Genomic DNA, 17,220 nt, shown 5'->3' on the forward strand with positions numbered 1-17,220 from the left:
ATACATATACACCCCCCCCCACCTCACTATGTATGTTTCAATGCAAGAGCAGATGCTACATGGGTCCAGACTCCTACCCAAACCCACTCAATTTGAAAAGTAATAACTCCATGACATTTTAATCCTTTTTAAAACTATCAAATTAAGTTATCCCCTTCCCTAAACTGTGTTTCATTGCAAGAGCAGCATGGGTCCAGATATAGACAACCACCCTTCAACAGTGTTTCATGAAAACATACATGTAGTGTATCATATTGTTGTATATATTCTACATCTATTTAGTAGATACTGCATGTTTGTAACCTTGTTTAGACACCCCCCACCCCCAATGCAGGGATTGACACCCGAGACTATATTCCTGGATCAGCGCATGATTTGCACCGCGAATCGTCAGTTACAAACTACACACTGAGTTCGATCTGTTATTAAGCTCAGAAATATAAGAACTTGCTGTACTAATGGCCATCATGTATGATGTGTTCGAGGTAATACAGATAATTCAACACCGCACCGATCTCTGTGAAATTAAATGCATACTTCTTTGCATCAGATTAAATTTTCAAAAAAAATATATAGATACTGGTGTGTTGTATTCATACCAAAGTGAAGAAATATTTTTTATTACACACTTGTTTATTTAACACATTCACATTGAAGGAATTATTTCGTTTTAGGCCTAGATCGAGGGTAGATAGTGCATGTATATTTATGTGTGTAGTCTGATTAAAACCAGCTCCCTTCTAATGGTCCCTGACGACGATAGGGGAAAAAAAAGGGGGGGGGGGTAATCAGACTGTCATTCATTCATGAGGTTTAAGATTGGAATTTAAATAATCTGATTGTAAACAGATCTTTTATCCGCTCCGTTATCATAATGTCGTTACAAACGTACAATGTTTGAATACAAACTAGAGTTTAAAATGTCTCTGAAATTAGTTGTTAAATATAACTGACTTGGTTACTGGGAGTATAAGACCAACAGTCCGGTACAATAAATTTATTACCAGACTGTTAACAGGCACTGTCCCTTGGTGCCCCCTGTAATCAAGTCAACAATTCATACTTTCTTTACTGAACACTTCATACAATTAATTGTTTTCATTTATATAATCATTTTATTCTACCCTGTCTGCATTAGCATAAAACATTCAGAACAACTGGATCCTACATGTACATGTGTTTTATACTTGCATACTGTACTTACTAAACTATAATACTACTGATTTGATTACAATTTTATATGTATTCACACAACACACTTGGACCTATCCACTGTCTCAGAAACTGATGTGTGAGGCAGTTGGGTTATTTTATTGTATATATCATGTTGTTAATTTAAATATTGTCTATAATCAGTATTTCATATATAGTTATAAATATGTGCAGTGCAGAAGTGTGAACTCTGATAGTATTAGTAATTCTGAATGATTGTTTTCTTATTTTCATTACTGTACATGCCCCCCCCCCCCCCTTGCCCAAAGAACCTTGATTGGCGAATAAACAATAGAGAGAGAGAGAGAGAGAGAGTTAAAAGATTAAAATTAAAGTAAATGTTTCTTGGTTAAAATACATTGGTTGTCCTGCGTACATGTATCATGTATATATTTACAATACATAATAAATTGTAATTTTCCCGCCGTGTTACTTCCCTTTCCAGTATCTAATTTTGGATCAATATTCTACATCAGTGCTGCGTTTGAATATTAATTAGATAGCGTGTTTTCATGCATATCGAAGATAAAACTGGACGGCGGTAAGAGGAAAATAAATGTATTGTGATACCATGAGATTATTTGAAAGCTTTGAACAAGGCCTTATCTAAAAATCACTGTCCAAATCTTGAAATATTCTTGAACAATACACTGAACTCGAGAAAAAACACAAATAAACAAAGTGCAGGGGTAGATTTTCATCTTGCGAGCCATTTTTAACTTATTTGCAAGCGGATGATCCAATTTGGACAGTGAATACTCGATTCTGTGAAACTTATTCTTTTCTATCATGTCATGTTTTTATTGATTTATGTACAGCTGGCTGTGCGCCGTGTCGATTTATGATCATCTATTTGCGTCTTGTATAATCTGGTCAAATGACGTCATATGACCCTTGACATCTTAAGTAAACATGCGAAGTGAAAGTACAGGAGGCGTATATATGTTGTGGTACTTGAAAAGTGTCTTTAGTTTTTTAATATTAATAAATGACCTACACCCAAAACAATAGGATATAAAGCTTCATTTTTCTGAATAATTCTTAAACATGACCTTAAGTCACACGCGTAGCTAAATAAGAAATAGTAGAGATGAAATCAGATATATATCTGGCAGACATATTTCTGTCCCTTGTATGCAATTTTGTCCCCTATAATTTACACCTGCATGCAAGATAACTATTTGACATGCAAGGAAAATAATGTCAAAAAAGCTGTCTTTAAATGTTTTCTGTAACAAAATTTTAAATCATTTAGAAGTATTGTAATTTTCAATAGTAATTAAGGTAGCGACGGATAGCAACCACGTGATCAGTAAAAATTGTGTATTTTCACGTGAATTCATTTTCCGGAATTCCTTACTCCGTCATAGAATAGTCGAAAAACAAAAAGGGGTCCCGAAAGTGTTTTGTTGCTGTGACTGACTCGCCTACAGAAAATATGCACATACCACATAAGTATACGTCAATGTCTGTAATAATGGTAGATCAAATGTTTCATCTGTGTGAAACTTTTTGCTAATCGAAATGTTAAACCAACCACCAATCCATGTACATAGATGCGCTACGTAAACAAAGTTGTTGATTGATGCATCGTAATGTCCGAGTGCTGCATGCTGAGAGATTAAATACTGTTTATATAGTCATTGAGAGGCTAAACAAAGTTTCTTGCAAGAAGAGGAAGTTAGTGGATGCATTCAACTTGGACAACGAAATCATAGTTTCGTTTGGTGAGTGAAAAAAATGTCATAAATTTGTATTCAAAAGTTCAACTCACATTTCCTCTGCTATTTCACAACGCGATTTATAATACAATATGTAAGTTTAAACAAACGACATACAGTAGATGTATTATTTTGTATGTATATATGTATTCCATATGTGCATAAAATGTAACTCCCACCTGTGCATGTGATTGTAAACGAACGGATGTCATGTAAATGTATACCACATTTGTAAACATGGGCTCTCACAACTCTTTTATTAAGAAAATAATAATATCGTTATGAAAATAACCGTTACGAAAATAACATACCTTGAACTACATGTATAAAAGTAATGAAAAACAAATATCTGTATAGACCTACTATCTAGGAGTATGAGGGAACCGGATAAAAAGTGGAAGGGGGAGGGGGCATGTGTTGAATTATAATTCCCTAGACTATAGTATACATATACTATTACTTTGAAATTTCAGTGACCTAAGAAATATATCAAACCTGAAGTTTCGTGTTTCACACAAACATGTAGGTTGGCAAAACCTTTTTAAATAATGTAAATTAATCACAAGTCTGCATATGCCCTCTCATAGGCAAATGTATGCACTGTATGTATAAGTAAGATATGTATACTACACGTATGCCCTTCTCTTGACCCACATTTTGTAAATAAAACAGATATGATAAGTCTATGGCAGTTTATGAAAACATATATACAGGTCATCTCATTGCAATTTATAATTTTGAAACATCAGTATTTAAATTTTAACTGAATATGTGTTGAGACACAGTTTTAAAATTCACATTGTCTGACGAAATCTAATTACTTAATGGTATAATATAGACCTAACTGTGCAAATATCAATTATGATGATCTTTTTTCTAGGCATCAGCCTGAAGACCGAGGGAGGTTAGATAGGACCAGTGCAGGTTGAAGTGGATTTCGAGGCAACAAGTATAACAGCAAGAGAGGTACTATATTTTTTTGGATAAACATTTATAAAGACAATTCTGAGTATATCAGATATTCATCTTTTTTGCTATATCTAAATATATTTATCTATATTTTGAACAGGTACTCCATTTACAGTGATGATGACATATCCCCTGGACCCCCACAAAATGTTTGATCAAGTTCCGAAGATTAAAGAACTACTGCAAAATTTGGGACTGGATGAAAAACATTAAATCACTTATATGAGCTCAGAGCAGTGGATGTTATACAACATACTTTAAACTAAATTGTGAATTTAATACATGTCATGTACTCGTATATTACAAGTACATGCCTTTTGAAAGACAATAATATTGCATAGATGTAAAGGAAATTTCAATGTTGATTATTCTTTCTTAGATATATTAGTAAAAAATGTGCACATGATAGAATACCAATTTTATAACTTCAATCAATGTGTTTGAATTTTCCTTGTAATTCAAAATTTAGTTGAAACATACATCATAGATACATTAATGTATATCAAATTTTTAGAAAAGTTTCATAATGGAACTAATTCACCCCCCCCCCCCCCTTATACATACAGTGAACATAGACCTTCACCTGGGGAAAACTTCAGTTAGTTAATGCAATATACATGTACATGCATTCTCAGTTATCCAATAGTGAGTTTTTGGTTCCATGTGAAACTACAATTAGAAATCTTAAACTTATGAAAGACACACCTATCTGTGAGGGTAAGATGACTCAGATGGACTTACATGTAGTGATCCATGGGCAGTCCATGGGTCTCTTTCCATTGATATTAATTATTTATTGAAATATGAAATGGTTATTTAAACATATTTGGTGTATTATACTGTATAGTGATATAAACTTCTATCAAAAAATATGTATAGGTAATAGATTTGGTCCAGTTATTACAAGAAATTGTATGAAAAATAACTAAATATTTAGGCAATCATTGTGAGTGCGAAAAGGTCAACTGCAATAGCACACACTATATATCATTCTTAAATGGCTCATAGAAACTTCTAGTATTGTGAGTTTGAATGCTCAATATGGTAATTTGGGAATGCTTAATCATTTCAGGTCAATAGTTTATCTCTGCTGACTGTATCTCTTAAAATTCATTTCTAGAAGGGAGGGGGTAGGGTTACAAAATCTGACATAGTTTCAGATTAAACCTCATTTGGTATATATTTTTCTATTCAATATTTTAGACACTACTTGACTTATTGTAAAAATGAAATAAAATCAGAAATTTTATGAGCAGAATTTTGTTGTTGTCAGAAAATGTATGCCTGATAGTATTTGAGAAACGCCATATTTGGGGTAAATTTGGCCAATTGCCAAGTCGATTCATGCCAATGTTTTCCTTAGATGCATTTTGAATTTCTAATCCATGTTGATTTTTTATCTGTTTGTGTTCAATTTACATAACTATACATGACAAACAATATTTCTGGTGTCAATAAAAAAATTATTGGCTTTTGTGTTAATTTGCTCAATTTTGGCATTTTTTGCCTTTTGGGGCTGCAAAAGAGGGGATTTCAATCTCGCTTTCCTCGAAAATTAACCTGATTACTTTTGTTGATTTTTTGATATGTTTTAGGATAAAGTCAAAATGTTATAATAAATAAAATTGAAAAAAATTCAATGAGCGGTTTTTTTGGAGCTAGATATCAATAGCTACCTTAAGAGGCTTGTAAAGATCTTATTGATTGTTTAACCTTTTCTCTACCGGCACATTTTAGAGGTTTTTAGAGACTAAATGACAATATTTTTACATCGACTTAAATCTGCATGTATCACGATTTGGGATAGGCATATGACATATAATTTTGTTAGGAATTGGACAGGGAATACTTTCTTGTAAAGTTTGTCAAGGTATCCCATGACCTCAAAGAGGTCTACGGGGTCAAAGGTCATATAAGTGCGCATTTTTGCATTTTTTCCCTCTGAAATATATATATTACGATCCCTCTCACTAGATTAGAGTCAAAAATAAGGAAATCTAAATGTATGAGCTGATATGCCTTTGAAAATACTACAAAAACATCACAATCAAATTAATCAATTTTATTGAGAAACAAATATTTTTGGTTGCTAAGTAACAACATTCATAGTACAATTTTGACCATAATTTGCCTTTCTGCATACATTCGACACAATTTAAACATAATTACATTGAATGATGATTAGTAAATGTCACATTATTTTAAAAATATAATCTTTAAATAAATCCTAATCATTTAAAAAGGTTTTTAACAAAAAATATGATAATGAGAATTAAGGTCAAAGGTCATAAAATGGAAACTTTGTACTTTATATACATTGTACATATCCATCATTTTCTAATAATATGACGTTTTGCCATTATGTTTCACTAATTAGAATATATATTGCAACATTAAAACAAAGATCTTTATTGTTAATCTAAAATAATTAAATTTTTTGCATTCAAATATATTTGGTTGCTAAGCAACAGCACCTTATCAAATGTTATCAAAAAGTACTACCCGTTTTTCCTCTCTAAGTTCAACGTATACGAATGTTCAAGTACTTACTTTCAATCACTAGATTTAAATGTACTTGCATCATATTTAACAAAAATGTTCTTATATTCAACCTCTTAAAACCTATTTCTAGACATCATTCTTGATACACTGTACTGGGTTGTTCCGATAGGGGCATGTATTGACCAATATCTGTCTATCGACTGGAACTTCACAGCAGACATGTATCAGATAATGCACAAAAATCTGGAAAAAAAAAAAGAATTTCTTAATACTTATCCCTATATACTAATGTATCGTCAGAGCTTTTGAATTCTCAATTGGCTCTGTAAATGTTTTCTATAGTCAAGGCCCTTTGAAAATTAGTAGTATACATTTAATTACTTATGAAATGTTATCAGAGTTGATTAATTGTAGTACACATCTAATAAATGTGTTAGACGCAAAGCAAGATTAATTTTGGTAAAGATAATCTTTTTATTGTGCATTTTATTATTCGTTTTAAACTGGAAATCACTGTCACAATATCGGTACTTTAAAACTAGTAATATCTGTACCATTGCTCTTCAGTGAGAGGATGCGAACTTCCTTGGGAAGCATAATGACAATCCTTCCCCCTAGATATGACCATCTCAGCATAATGGTTGGTGACAACACAGATGGAGAAAACCCAAGTCTTCTGTCAAAAACAGCTTCATAAAATATGCAGTTCTCTGAATAATCGGGTCCCATATCTGAAAGGAAATTGCAAATAAAATCAGTATTGGCCACCATACCTTATTTGTCAGCATTTAGAAAACTTGTCATACTTTATAATTAGAAAAAGAATAATGATTTTCCGTTTTTTGTCTCTTTTTGTATATATGTGATACCTAGTAATGTAGTAAAAAAGAGTAAAATGGTACACACATATCCGTGTATCATGACGCCATGATTCCATTTGTGAATGCATTATCTGGATTTATTTGAATGTTAACCAAATGTATACAGATTTAACCCTACATTCAACCTCAAAGAGTCATACCAACTGAATGCCAGGCTGTCGCTCCGAATGAAATGTCACAGTTCTTGGATCAGGTGTCCCTGTGTCCTTCATAACATCATCCTTCCAATGCATGTCTGGCTTTGCCAGTACACTGTCACTAGTGGACGATACCTGGGAACTTCCCCCTAAATATTGGGATGTCAATACCCTTTTTAAAGATGAAAAGAAATTACAATTAAGAATTGTTGGTTTATTTTTTAAAGCAAAATATGTTTCATGGTAGCACGGGACAGTTTCGCACTTAAGTACAGCTCAAACTTATTTAAAGATAAGAGATGTCCTTTATTTTAAGTGACATTTGGTAGGGGATTGCGTACATGTGTTAGAAATGAATGGAATATTTTATTATACATTGCGAGTGTAGCAGAGTGCGTAATGAAAAAAAAAGATATGCATCATGTAGGTGTCAGCATTATGCCTAGCATATACAGGGGAGGGGGGGGGGGGGTACTGAAGAAATTCTGGTCCAACAAAAATACTGCAACTCTGAGGGAAAGTATATGACCCCAGATATAAAAGTAGAATTGAACTGGTTCTTCATGTTACACAGTGTCTAAATCCCCTTGCATGGTACTCTGATGGGGTGTGGATTTAGTTGAAATTAGAGAAAATCTAGGCAAGATCATAGCTCATAGCATACCAGTACCAGCATGTATGGATGACATGTAATTTATGGTCATAAGCTACTAAGTGTATATAAAATACATTAATTTGGATAAAAGAGAAATCTATATGACTTTTCATTGGCCTGTCATAATCAGACTTTGATGATGTTACGTACACCCCCCCCCCCCCCCCCCCATTTCGGCCCAAACACACATTTCGTTTATATTTCTGTTACAATATGAAGAAAATAATTCAAATCATGATAATAAATTCTATCATTACAATGACGTAATATGTGTTTTCCTAACAGATTGTGTTTTCTTTTCATAGAAAGATAATTTTTATAAACATGGAAAAATCCTGGAAAATAGCCTTCTCACCAACGGTCATGAATGCCCAGTCTAATTAAAACCACCCCATTCCCCTTCTCATTGCACAGTAAATCCACCCACTTCTTACACTCGCGCGTCAGGTAAGGAGAGAATTCTGGAAAAAGGGGGGTGCTAATCAGACGGATTAATGCCGGACCAGGACAGATTAAATGATGTCAGCTCTTAATAAACACTTGGTTTAGGAATCATAAAATATAAATATTTTCTTTCATGAAACGAAAAATTATGGCATCAAATCGCGTTAATTAATCGTGAATTTTTCATAACATGACAAAACTGCAATTTTTTTTTCCTAGTCAGCCTATGCGGCTACATCAACTTACATGTACATGTTTATACTGAATGCATGATCGTTTGGGTCATCCTGCAACAGGAGATCCAGGGCATCTTCTTCTGACATCAGGTCGTTTTAATGATGTAAAATACAAGCCTTCCCTGTGACAGTCACAGTGAAGCTGTGTTGTTTTCGTTGAAACGGAAACACGTGTGTTGCCCGTGCACACTTTCAGAAAACCCCGCGATCCCGATCACGGAAAAATAAAAGTATAGACTTATAGGCTTTATGCCAACTTCTTTTTAGTTTTCTTTGTTTGGTATGGGAAAAAATATTACTATTCCGAACAAATATAACGTTTATATCTGAATTTGAAGTATTTTATTTATCTTTTTTTTTTTAATTTACTCTCTGCGGATGTAACATTCTCAGTAAGTGTTTTATGAAGTTACATGTAGGTTGTGTAACTGTTATATACCAATATTGGTTTTATGCTTTTTTTTAAAAAAGCAGAGAATACCTGGCTGATTATTTCATACATATGTGTATATTGTTTTAGTGTATCAAAAGGTACTGAATTTACTAAAAGAGGACAATACACATTTTATAGTTTTCACCACTTTGCGACGCGCGTCGATCGCTTTTAGCGACGACGTTTTGTGTCTAATTTTAAAGAAAACCGAGCAGCATGTCCTAATTTCATTTTATCATAATATAAAAACTACCGAGAATTATAATATCTACTTTTACAGGCTGTATTTACTTTTCCCTATTTCCATATATAAATATAGGTAAAACGCCGATATGTTTAAACATTTAGAAATAAAATCGTAAGAAAACGTACATGTGCAAAAAATTGCTATTTTCTTATAACTTTGCTGGGCATTAAAAATAATTTTTATATCTTCTGAAAGCAGGGAATATATGATTTTCAAAAATATAAAAAAAATATTGAATTCATAAGGAAAATAAAAAAAAAATCATATTGAAGGGGAAAATGACCTTGCGACAAAGCGTTGCGTCATATTTAGACGAAGCCATCCTTCACTTTAAATGCTTTTTTTAATCTAATGGCTTTACTTACTTTATTGATTTTTACATAGTCAAAACATAGAGAAAATTTCCAAAAATATGATAGATAGATCAGATATCTTATGACCGTAGTTTCAAAGATTTAGATGCACTCCTTTTGCGTAGTCCTGTTTTTACGCGCCATCGGTCAAATTGACCGGTACGGTAGAGAAGGGGTTAAGGCTACAGATTAAATATATTTTAGAAATGTGCTTAAATTAACTTATCCAGAAACCACACAAAAGACACTAATAAAATGTGTTTTAAGATAAAGAAATTGGTGTAAGAAATGCAGTTAACAACAAACTTTTATTTAAAAACACACACATGTATATGCAAGGTGAAGATAACGAACAGTGTATTTATTAATGTAAAATTCATTTGAAAATCAACCGAACTGTAAATATCTATCACTCCTTATCTTTTCTTTTACAAGTTTGTTTTAGTCGTTGTTAGAATAATAATATTTGTACTAATTTCGTATCATGCAATAAAAATATATATTCAGGAACCGTTCATTACTGTCGGTTCTTGACTAATATTGATGAATCGTCGAGCATACTGATTGTTTGCAACTTATAGATATTAATATACAATACAGTATGTTCAAATCAACCAACCAATTGATTAGTAACTACTACTACTACTAGTACAGTAGTAGTAGTATTAGAAGTAGTAGTAGTAATGTAAGAAGTCTTAGAAGTAGAAAAGGCAGCAGCAGTAGTAATAGTAATTGTAGTATTACATGTAGTTGTAGTAGTAGTAATATTAGTAGTATTAAAAGTAGAAAAACCAGCAGTAGCAGTAGTAGTAGTAGTAGTAGCAGCAGCAGCAGTAGTAGTAGTAGTAGTAGTAGTAGTAGTAGTAGTAGTAGTTTAAGTAGTGGTAGTAGAAGTAGTCTTAGAAGTAGAAAAAGAAGTACATGTAATAGTAGTATTATAATAGTAGTAGTCGCAGTAGTAGTAAAGTTATTAGTCTTAGAAGTAGAAAAAGCAGCAGCAGCAGTAGTAATAGTAGTTCTAGTAGTACATGTAGTTGTAGTAGTAGTAGTAGTAGTAGTAGTATCACTAGTTTTAAAAGTTAAAAGTAGAGAAAAGAGCAATAGTAGTAGTAGTAGTAGTAGTAGTAGTAGTAGTGGTAGTAGTAATAGTAGTAGTAGAAGTGGTAGTAGTAATAATAATGTTAATAGTCGTAGAAATAGAAAAAGCAGCATGTAGTCTTCGTAGTAGTAGTAATAGTAGTCATAGAAGTAGTTTTAGTAGTGGTAGTAGAAGTAGTAGTAGTAGTAGCATAATTAGTGGTAGTAATAGTAATAGTAATAGTAATATTTGTTGTTGTTGTTTTAGTAGTATTAGTAGTTTTAGTAGTGGTAGTAGTAGTAGTGGTGGTGGTGGTAGTAGTAGTAGTAGTAGTAGTAGTAGTAGTAGTAGTAGTAGTAGTAGTAGTCTTAATATTAGAAAAAGAAGTAATAGTAGCATTATAATAGTAGTAGTTGTAGTAGTAGTAATGTTAGTAGTCTTAAAAGTTAAAAGTAGAAAAAGCAGCAGCAGCAGTAGTAGTAGTAGTAGTAGTAGTAATAGTAGTAGTTGTTGTTGTTGTAATAATAATAAGGATAATAGTAGTAGAAGTAGTAGAAGTTGTAATAAAAATAATAACGATAGTAGTAGTAGTAGTAGTAGTAGTAGTAGTAGTAGTAGTCTTAGAAGTAGAAAAGAAGTAGTAGTAGTAGTTATATTAATAACGATAATCGTAGTAGTAGTAATAATAGTAGTAGTAGTAGTAGTAGTAGTAGTAGTAGTAGTAGTAGTAGTAGTAGTAGAAGTAGTAGTAGTAGTAGAAGTAGTTGTAGTAGTAGTAATGTTAGTAGTCTTAGATGTAGAAAAAGCAACAGCAGCAGCAGTAGTAGTAGTAATACATGCAGTCGTAGTAGTAGTAGTAGTAGTAATAGTCATAAAAGCAGTTTTAGTAGTGGTGGTAGTAGTAGTAGTTGTTGTTGTAGTAGTTGTAATAATAATTGTAGTAGTAGTAGTAGTAGTAGTTTTAGTAGTGGTAGTAGTGGTACATGTAGTAGTAGTAGTAGTAGCAGTATTAGTGGTAGTACTAGTAGTAGTTGTTGTTGTTGTTGTAGTAGTAGTAGTTTTAGTAGTGGTAGTAGTAGTAGTTATAATAGCAGTAGTAGTAGTAATGGTAGTTGTAATAGTTACAATAGTAGTAGTACTAGTAGTAATGGTAGTTATAATATTGGTAGTAGTAGTTGTTGCCGATGTTGTTGTTGCAATAAATGTATCATTAGTAATTGAGTTATACAATTCGAAAGTTTGTTTTACCTTTGTTAGTTTGGTGTTTTTGTTGTTTCCGCCTTCTCAGGACAACACACACTAAAATTAGTAGGGCTACAATAACACATACTCCACCTAACACACCTCCCACAACTACCCCTACATCAGGTACATCTTCTATGGATGTGGTCGTGTTGTAGAGAGTATTCACAGTTGTGTTAGAGAAGCCCGAGTAGGTGGATGCTGTGTCCATCAAGTCTTTGGTAGTGAATGGTGAGGTCCTATCATCATAGACATGAAGATTAGAAAACAAGTTAACATGTACATGTATTACAAAATGAAAAGAATACATCACTATCAACTGCTGACTTACATATTGGGACATGATGGATCAGCAAGAAAACACTGGTTCTCTGTGTTGATTTTCAGACAGGCGGGATCTACAAACACAGACCGTGTTAAACTCATTATAGAAATATATTTTATTCAATTATGACTGTAAAGGTACTTCCCCATACCACATCTTAATATTGAAAAACCTTCAGATTTCTATAAAAATTTACATGTATTTTGTCGAGGATGTATATTAACCAAATTCCCGAAGAAAAATATGTTTAGCGGCCTTTTCTAGAGTACAGTCACTTCCAAAAATAGAACACATCACTTTAAAAGAAGCAGTGTTAATATACATGTACATGCATTTTAAGGCACTGTCTTTATCAAAACGATAGAAATGTGTTTCTTTCATATGAATTGAAGAAAATGTATTGCATTTGACTGTTTTCAATAATTTTTCATCTACTGAACTATGTCCTTGGTTTCAAGGTGATGAAAATGCACATCTGGTAGTCAAATTTTGACTAATCATAGCCTATCATATCCGGGGAATTCTGTTTTTAAAAACCTACAGATTTTTTAAACATTTCAATATGTTTTACCTCTACACTCCAGCAATCATTATACATAAGAAGTAGATAGGGAATCGGATAATTTGATAGCCTAATGATCCCCTCTAGGTTAAAAACCTTGGGGGGAAAACGCATATTGGAAAATGGTGTCTAAAATTCCTATCTCTGCAAATATATTTCATTCATCATTTACATTACTAAATTATCATTTCAAGAAATATTACAGGGTGGTTTTTGAAAAGCAGGTTAAAGCATTAAATCTTCAAATAATTAAAAACAACTTTCATCGATTGGTGTAAGCTTTAGGGATCGAGCTTGAAGTTAGAAAAAGCCTATCGTTACTATGGAGCTTAGTCTACGTCATTTGGACACTGACATGACGTCACAATAGATGAAAAAAAATTATGTCGTCAAATCTAGTTGGAACAAAGTGATGTCGATCAGAATGATTTTTATATTTTTAACACTCATTCAGAAAATGCAAACCTATGCTCAAGTTACAAATTTTGGGAAATTCGAATATTTTAAAACACCCGAATTATGCATTCCTCGTTCCCTTGGTAATCTTTAGTTCCTTGTAGTTTTTAACAATACCATACAGACATGCGATGGGAGTATTAACGACATGTAGTACTGCGTACATTCCGAGACGTGTATTAAAAAGTGTTTTAGATAAAAGAAAATTACATTACAACACCCATGATCCATACTGTACGTACAATAACACGAACGTACGACATTTAGGCCTAGATATAAGGCCTAAATATGTGACAAATCTGTCAGTGTATGATCTAAATTGAACACGCTGAAATCGTTCGACACAACAGAGATATGCACATACATGTACATGCTCATTTATTATGGATTCTGAGGGCCTCGAACACGATTTTTGTCGTGTAAATGAATATATGCAAGGTGAAGATAACGAACGGTAATCAATCTCATAACTCCTACAAGCAATACAAAAAAGATAGTTGGGCAAACGCGGACCCCTGGACACGCCAGAGGTGGGAACAGGTGCCTAGGAGGAGTAAGCATCCCCTGTGTACCGGTTACACCCGCCGTGAGCCCCATATCCTGATCAGGTAAACGGAGTTATCCGTAGTAAAATCAGTGTGTCAAGAATGGCTTAACAATCGGTATGAAACACGTCAGACAGCATTTGACCCAATGCGAGGTTGTATTGACGAACTAGATCGTTATAACGACCATATAATTTGCGAAATGCTGACTTCAATCGAGACTGTTGAAATCCCTGTACCATCAACTTGTTTGTCAGTAGCTTACCTCGATTTAAAAATTGACTATACCCAGAGCAAGCTCTTGCATATCGAATCAGTTGAGATATATAAACACCATATGCAGGTGATAATGGAATATTGCTACATAAATGTGGGAAGTTGACGATGGAGAAGCTGAAATCATACCGTTTGTCATACAGTTGAGTTGTCAGTTTGGCGTTAATGTCTACTTTCAATAAAATATCTAAGTATGAAGCAAAAGTGGACGACTCTGTAGTGTCCTTTATTTCGAGCTCACATGGATATATCAAATCGACATATGAATGAAAGTTATCATTGTTAATAGACAAAACGTCATCGATATATCTAAAAGTCGAATTGAAGGTCACAGCGAGATATTTTTTTTTCTTACGTAGAAGTTTTTGAATAAATTCTGCTTCATATGAATATAAAAACAGGTCAGCTAACAAAGGAACACAATTCGTGCCCATGGGAATTCCAACAGACTGTTGGAAGACCTGATCACCAAAGACCACGAAGATATTGTGAAAGAGGAACTCTAGAATATTTTTTATTTCAACTTCAGAGTACTTGTGCGTGGAATCAGAGTGGTGTTTAACAAAGTAAGTTTTTGAATGACTGATCACTAGATACGAATATTTCCGTTTTCCGTTTTTGATGAGGAAGCAACTGTCTATGATGTCAAAAAGTCTTTTTAATTTATCGTGAGGAATGGTCGTGTATAGTGTTGAAAAGTCATAGGTTTTAATGCTATTGATTTGGGGGAAATTCTGTGATTTCAAGTTTACTAAAAGTTCTTTAGAATTTTTTGGAATCCACATTTGATTAACACCATTTCTGGCATATGTAGTCGCACAGTAAGTTTGGAGTTTCTCCTTCACAGCTGTTAACATTTTCGTGAGGAGCAAAGATAGGGGCTTTGTTTGTAAGGGTTTTTATGTAGTTTAGGAATCCAGTATAGGTACGGTAACTCATATTCATTCGACCCATTGACTGGAATATTAAATGTGTCTAAAACTGAATCATGGTTTTGAAGAATTTCGTCTTTTGAAAGGGCAGTTGGAGTATAAGTATGATTACCAAAAGTGGAATTAATGCCAAGTTCGTTTAAAATACAATTGAAATAATGAGCCTTACAAACAAAGACAATGTTGTTACTAGCCGTGTCAGCTGGAACCAAAACATTTTCCTCATGTAACCTATCGAATTCTCTTATCACTTCTGGTTTACTAAACACAGAAGGATAGATGGTACGTACTTTTGTTTCCATGTGTCTAATGCGGGATTTTAATATCCCTCTGATGCTTTTAACCCATTCTGACAATGTATCAAGTTCTTCTTTTTCATATTTAGCCCATCGTCTGGCATAATCTTCGACAGAACTCATAATAGAGATGAAGTTCTGTCGCCAATTAAAAGACCGAGGTTCTCTGTATTTTAAGAATAAGTGATTTGAGGTCCTCATTTTCAACTATATCAACATCACCAGTAATGACATGTCCAGCTGGACTGTAGTTGAAAGAAGATGAAGAACAAGAACATGTTGGTGGATAAATTTTGCAAAGGGGGTTGCAATGTCATATAGCTTTAGATTATATACATATATTTTATTTAGATCATGACGACATCGACCGTATTCTTTCAGGTTTAAATAAATTATAAGGAAAACATAACAAACACATGTGACTGTCAGTACATGTAGCACACACAAAATTGCATTTTGTTTTATAGGAGATTCGATATGTCTACCCGTCATTAATTATCAGAAATCACACAAAAGAAATGACCTACAATAGATACATTGAAAGTTGGCAACAAGATCTAACATCATAATCTGTAATATATGAAGACGTCTCACGGGAGGTACTGAACGACTGTGTGTCATAACGCAATATGTACGCAGAGTTTACGACTTCGCGATGTATATATAACTATAAGCATTTTCTCTCCCGAGCGTTGTTTTGTATAGAACCGGCTTGTTTGTATTATTGCGATTCGTTTGTTGCTGTTTTTTTAATTCTATTTTTTTTTTTTTTTTTTTGCTTTCAAACAATCAGTCCTAATACGGTCTACAAAATTGACCAAAATGCCATCAGGTTCGTTGAATGTGTGATAACGTTCGTGACTCGTGAGTACCGTTTCTAACGTTATTTGACGTGGTATGGGGGTTTACCTTAAGTGTATAATAAGAAACAATTTCTTACGTTTGTATATCTCATTGGCAAGGTACGGCTTACTCGGACAACCATTGATGAAGTGTTGACATTTGCTATAGTACAACTGGCCCCCTTCTGTCTCCAAACAAGAACCTTTACAAGAAAATAAAGATAACGAACAGTGATCAATCTCATCAATAATAAATAATACAAATTGAAAGACACGGATCCTTAACATAACATATTTCGGATCAGGTGTCTAGAAGGATTAAACACTCCTTGTCGACCGGTCAGACCCGTCATGAGCCCTATATCTTGATCAGGTAGCTACAATCAGTATGTAAAGAACTGTCTAACAATGAACATGCACTACATCAGACTGCATATGAACCAATAGCAGGTTGTAATGGGTAATTATATCATTATGACGAGTATAGAGTTTGTAGAAAATGTTGAATATATATGCATTTTATTGGATTAGAGTTACTTAGCAATCTTTTAAAACAGTTGTCTTCATGTGACATGTGTATCATATTATCTATATTTTAATCTGTTGTGTCTTGGGTGACTTTTTGCGCATCCATCTGCGATATATCTCATTTTTCTAAATGTTTTATATTATTATACAACTTGTGACTGACCCACAGTGGTTAAATTTTCACCAATCGCTGTTAGTGGAGTGTTGTTTATGTTATCTCATACATTGGTATTGATTTTAAAGAAAACATGACTCAGAAGATGAAGAAAAGCAAACAACAAAGATAAATGAAATGCATAAGAAAAATGAAGGAGGGAACGCTGGACAAGTGATGTGGAAGACATAAGG

General features: G+C 33.4%; 1 protein-coding gene and 2 long non-coding RNA genes across 3 annotated transcripts in view; 1 reads left to right on the top strand and 2 right to left on the bottom strand.

Moving 5' to 3' along the window:
• LOC125677291 (uncharacterized) overlaps window positions 1-17,220 on the bottom strand; it is a 107,020-nt gene that overhangs the window by 88,964 nt on the left and 836 nt on the right. Inside the window, exons 3-5 of the mRNA XM_056143768.1 lie at window positions 16,443-16,547; window positions 12,442-12,508; window positions 12,117-12,349 (exon numbers count right to left, since the gene is read on the bottom strand). Of these exons, the coding sequence (XP_055999743.1) occupies window positions 12,117-12,349; window positions 12,442-12,508; window positions 16,443-16,547 (405 nt within the window). The remainder of the gene's footprint in view (window positions 1-12,116; window positions 12,350-12,441; window positions 12,509-16,442; window positions 16,548-17,220) is intronic.
• LOC125654970 (uncharacterized) lies at window positions 2,614-4,048 on the top strand. Its single transcript, XR_007362531.2, has 3 exons — window positions 2,614-2,939; window positions 3,814-3,899; window positions 4,003-4,048. It is a non-coding gene; the product is annotated as an uncharacterized LOC125654970 (long non-coding RNA).
• LOC130047962 (uncharacterized) lies at window positions 5,950-11,080 on the bottom strand. The gene is made up of 3 exons (XR_008796782.1): window positions 7,426-11,080; window positions 6,959-7,135; window positions 5,950-6,647 (listed from the first exon to the last, which is right to left on the bottom strand). It is a non-coding gene; the product is annotated as an uncharacterized LOC130047962 (long non-coding RNA).

Source organism: Ostrea edulis, chromosome 7, assembly GCF_947568905.1.
Source record: "Ostrea edulis chromosome 7, xbOstEdul1.1, whole genome shotgun sequence".
NCBI classification, from domain to species: domain Eukaryota; kingdom Metazoa; phylum Mollusca; class Bivalvia; order Ostreida; family Ostreidae; genus Ostrea; species Ostrea edulis.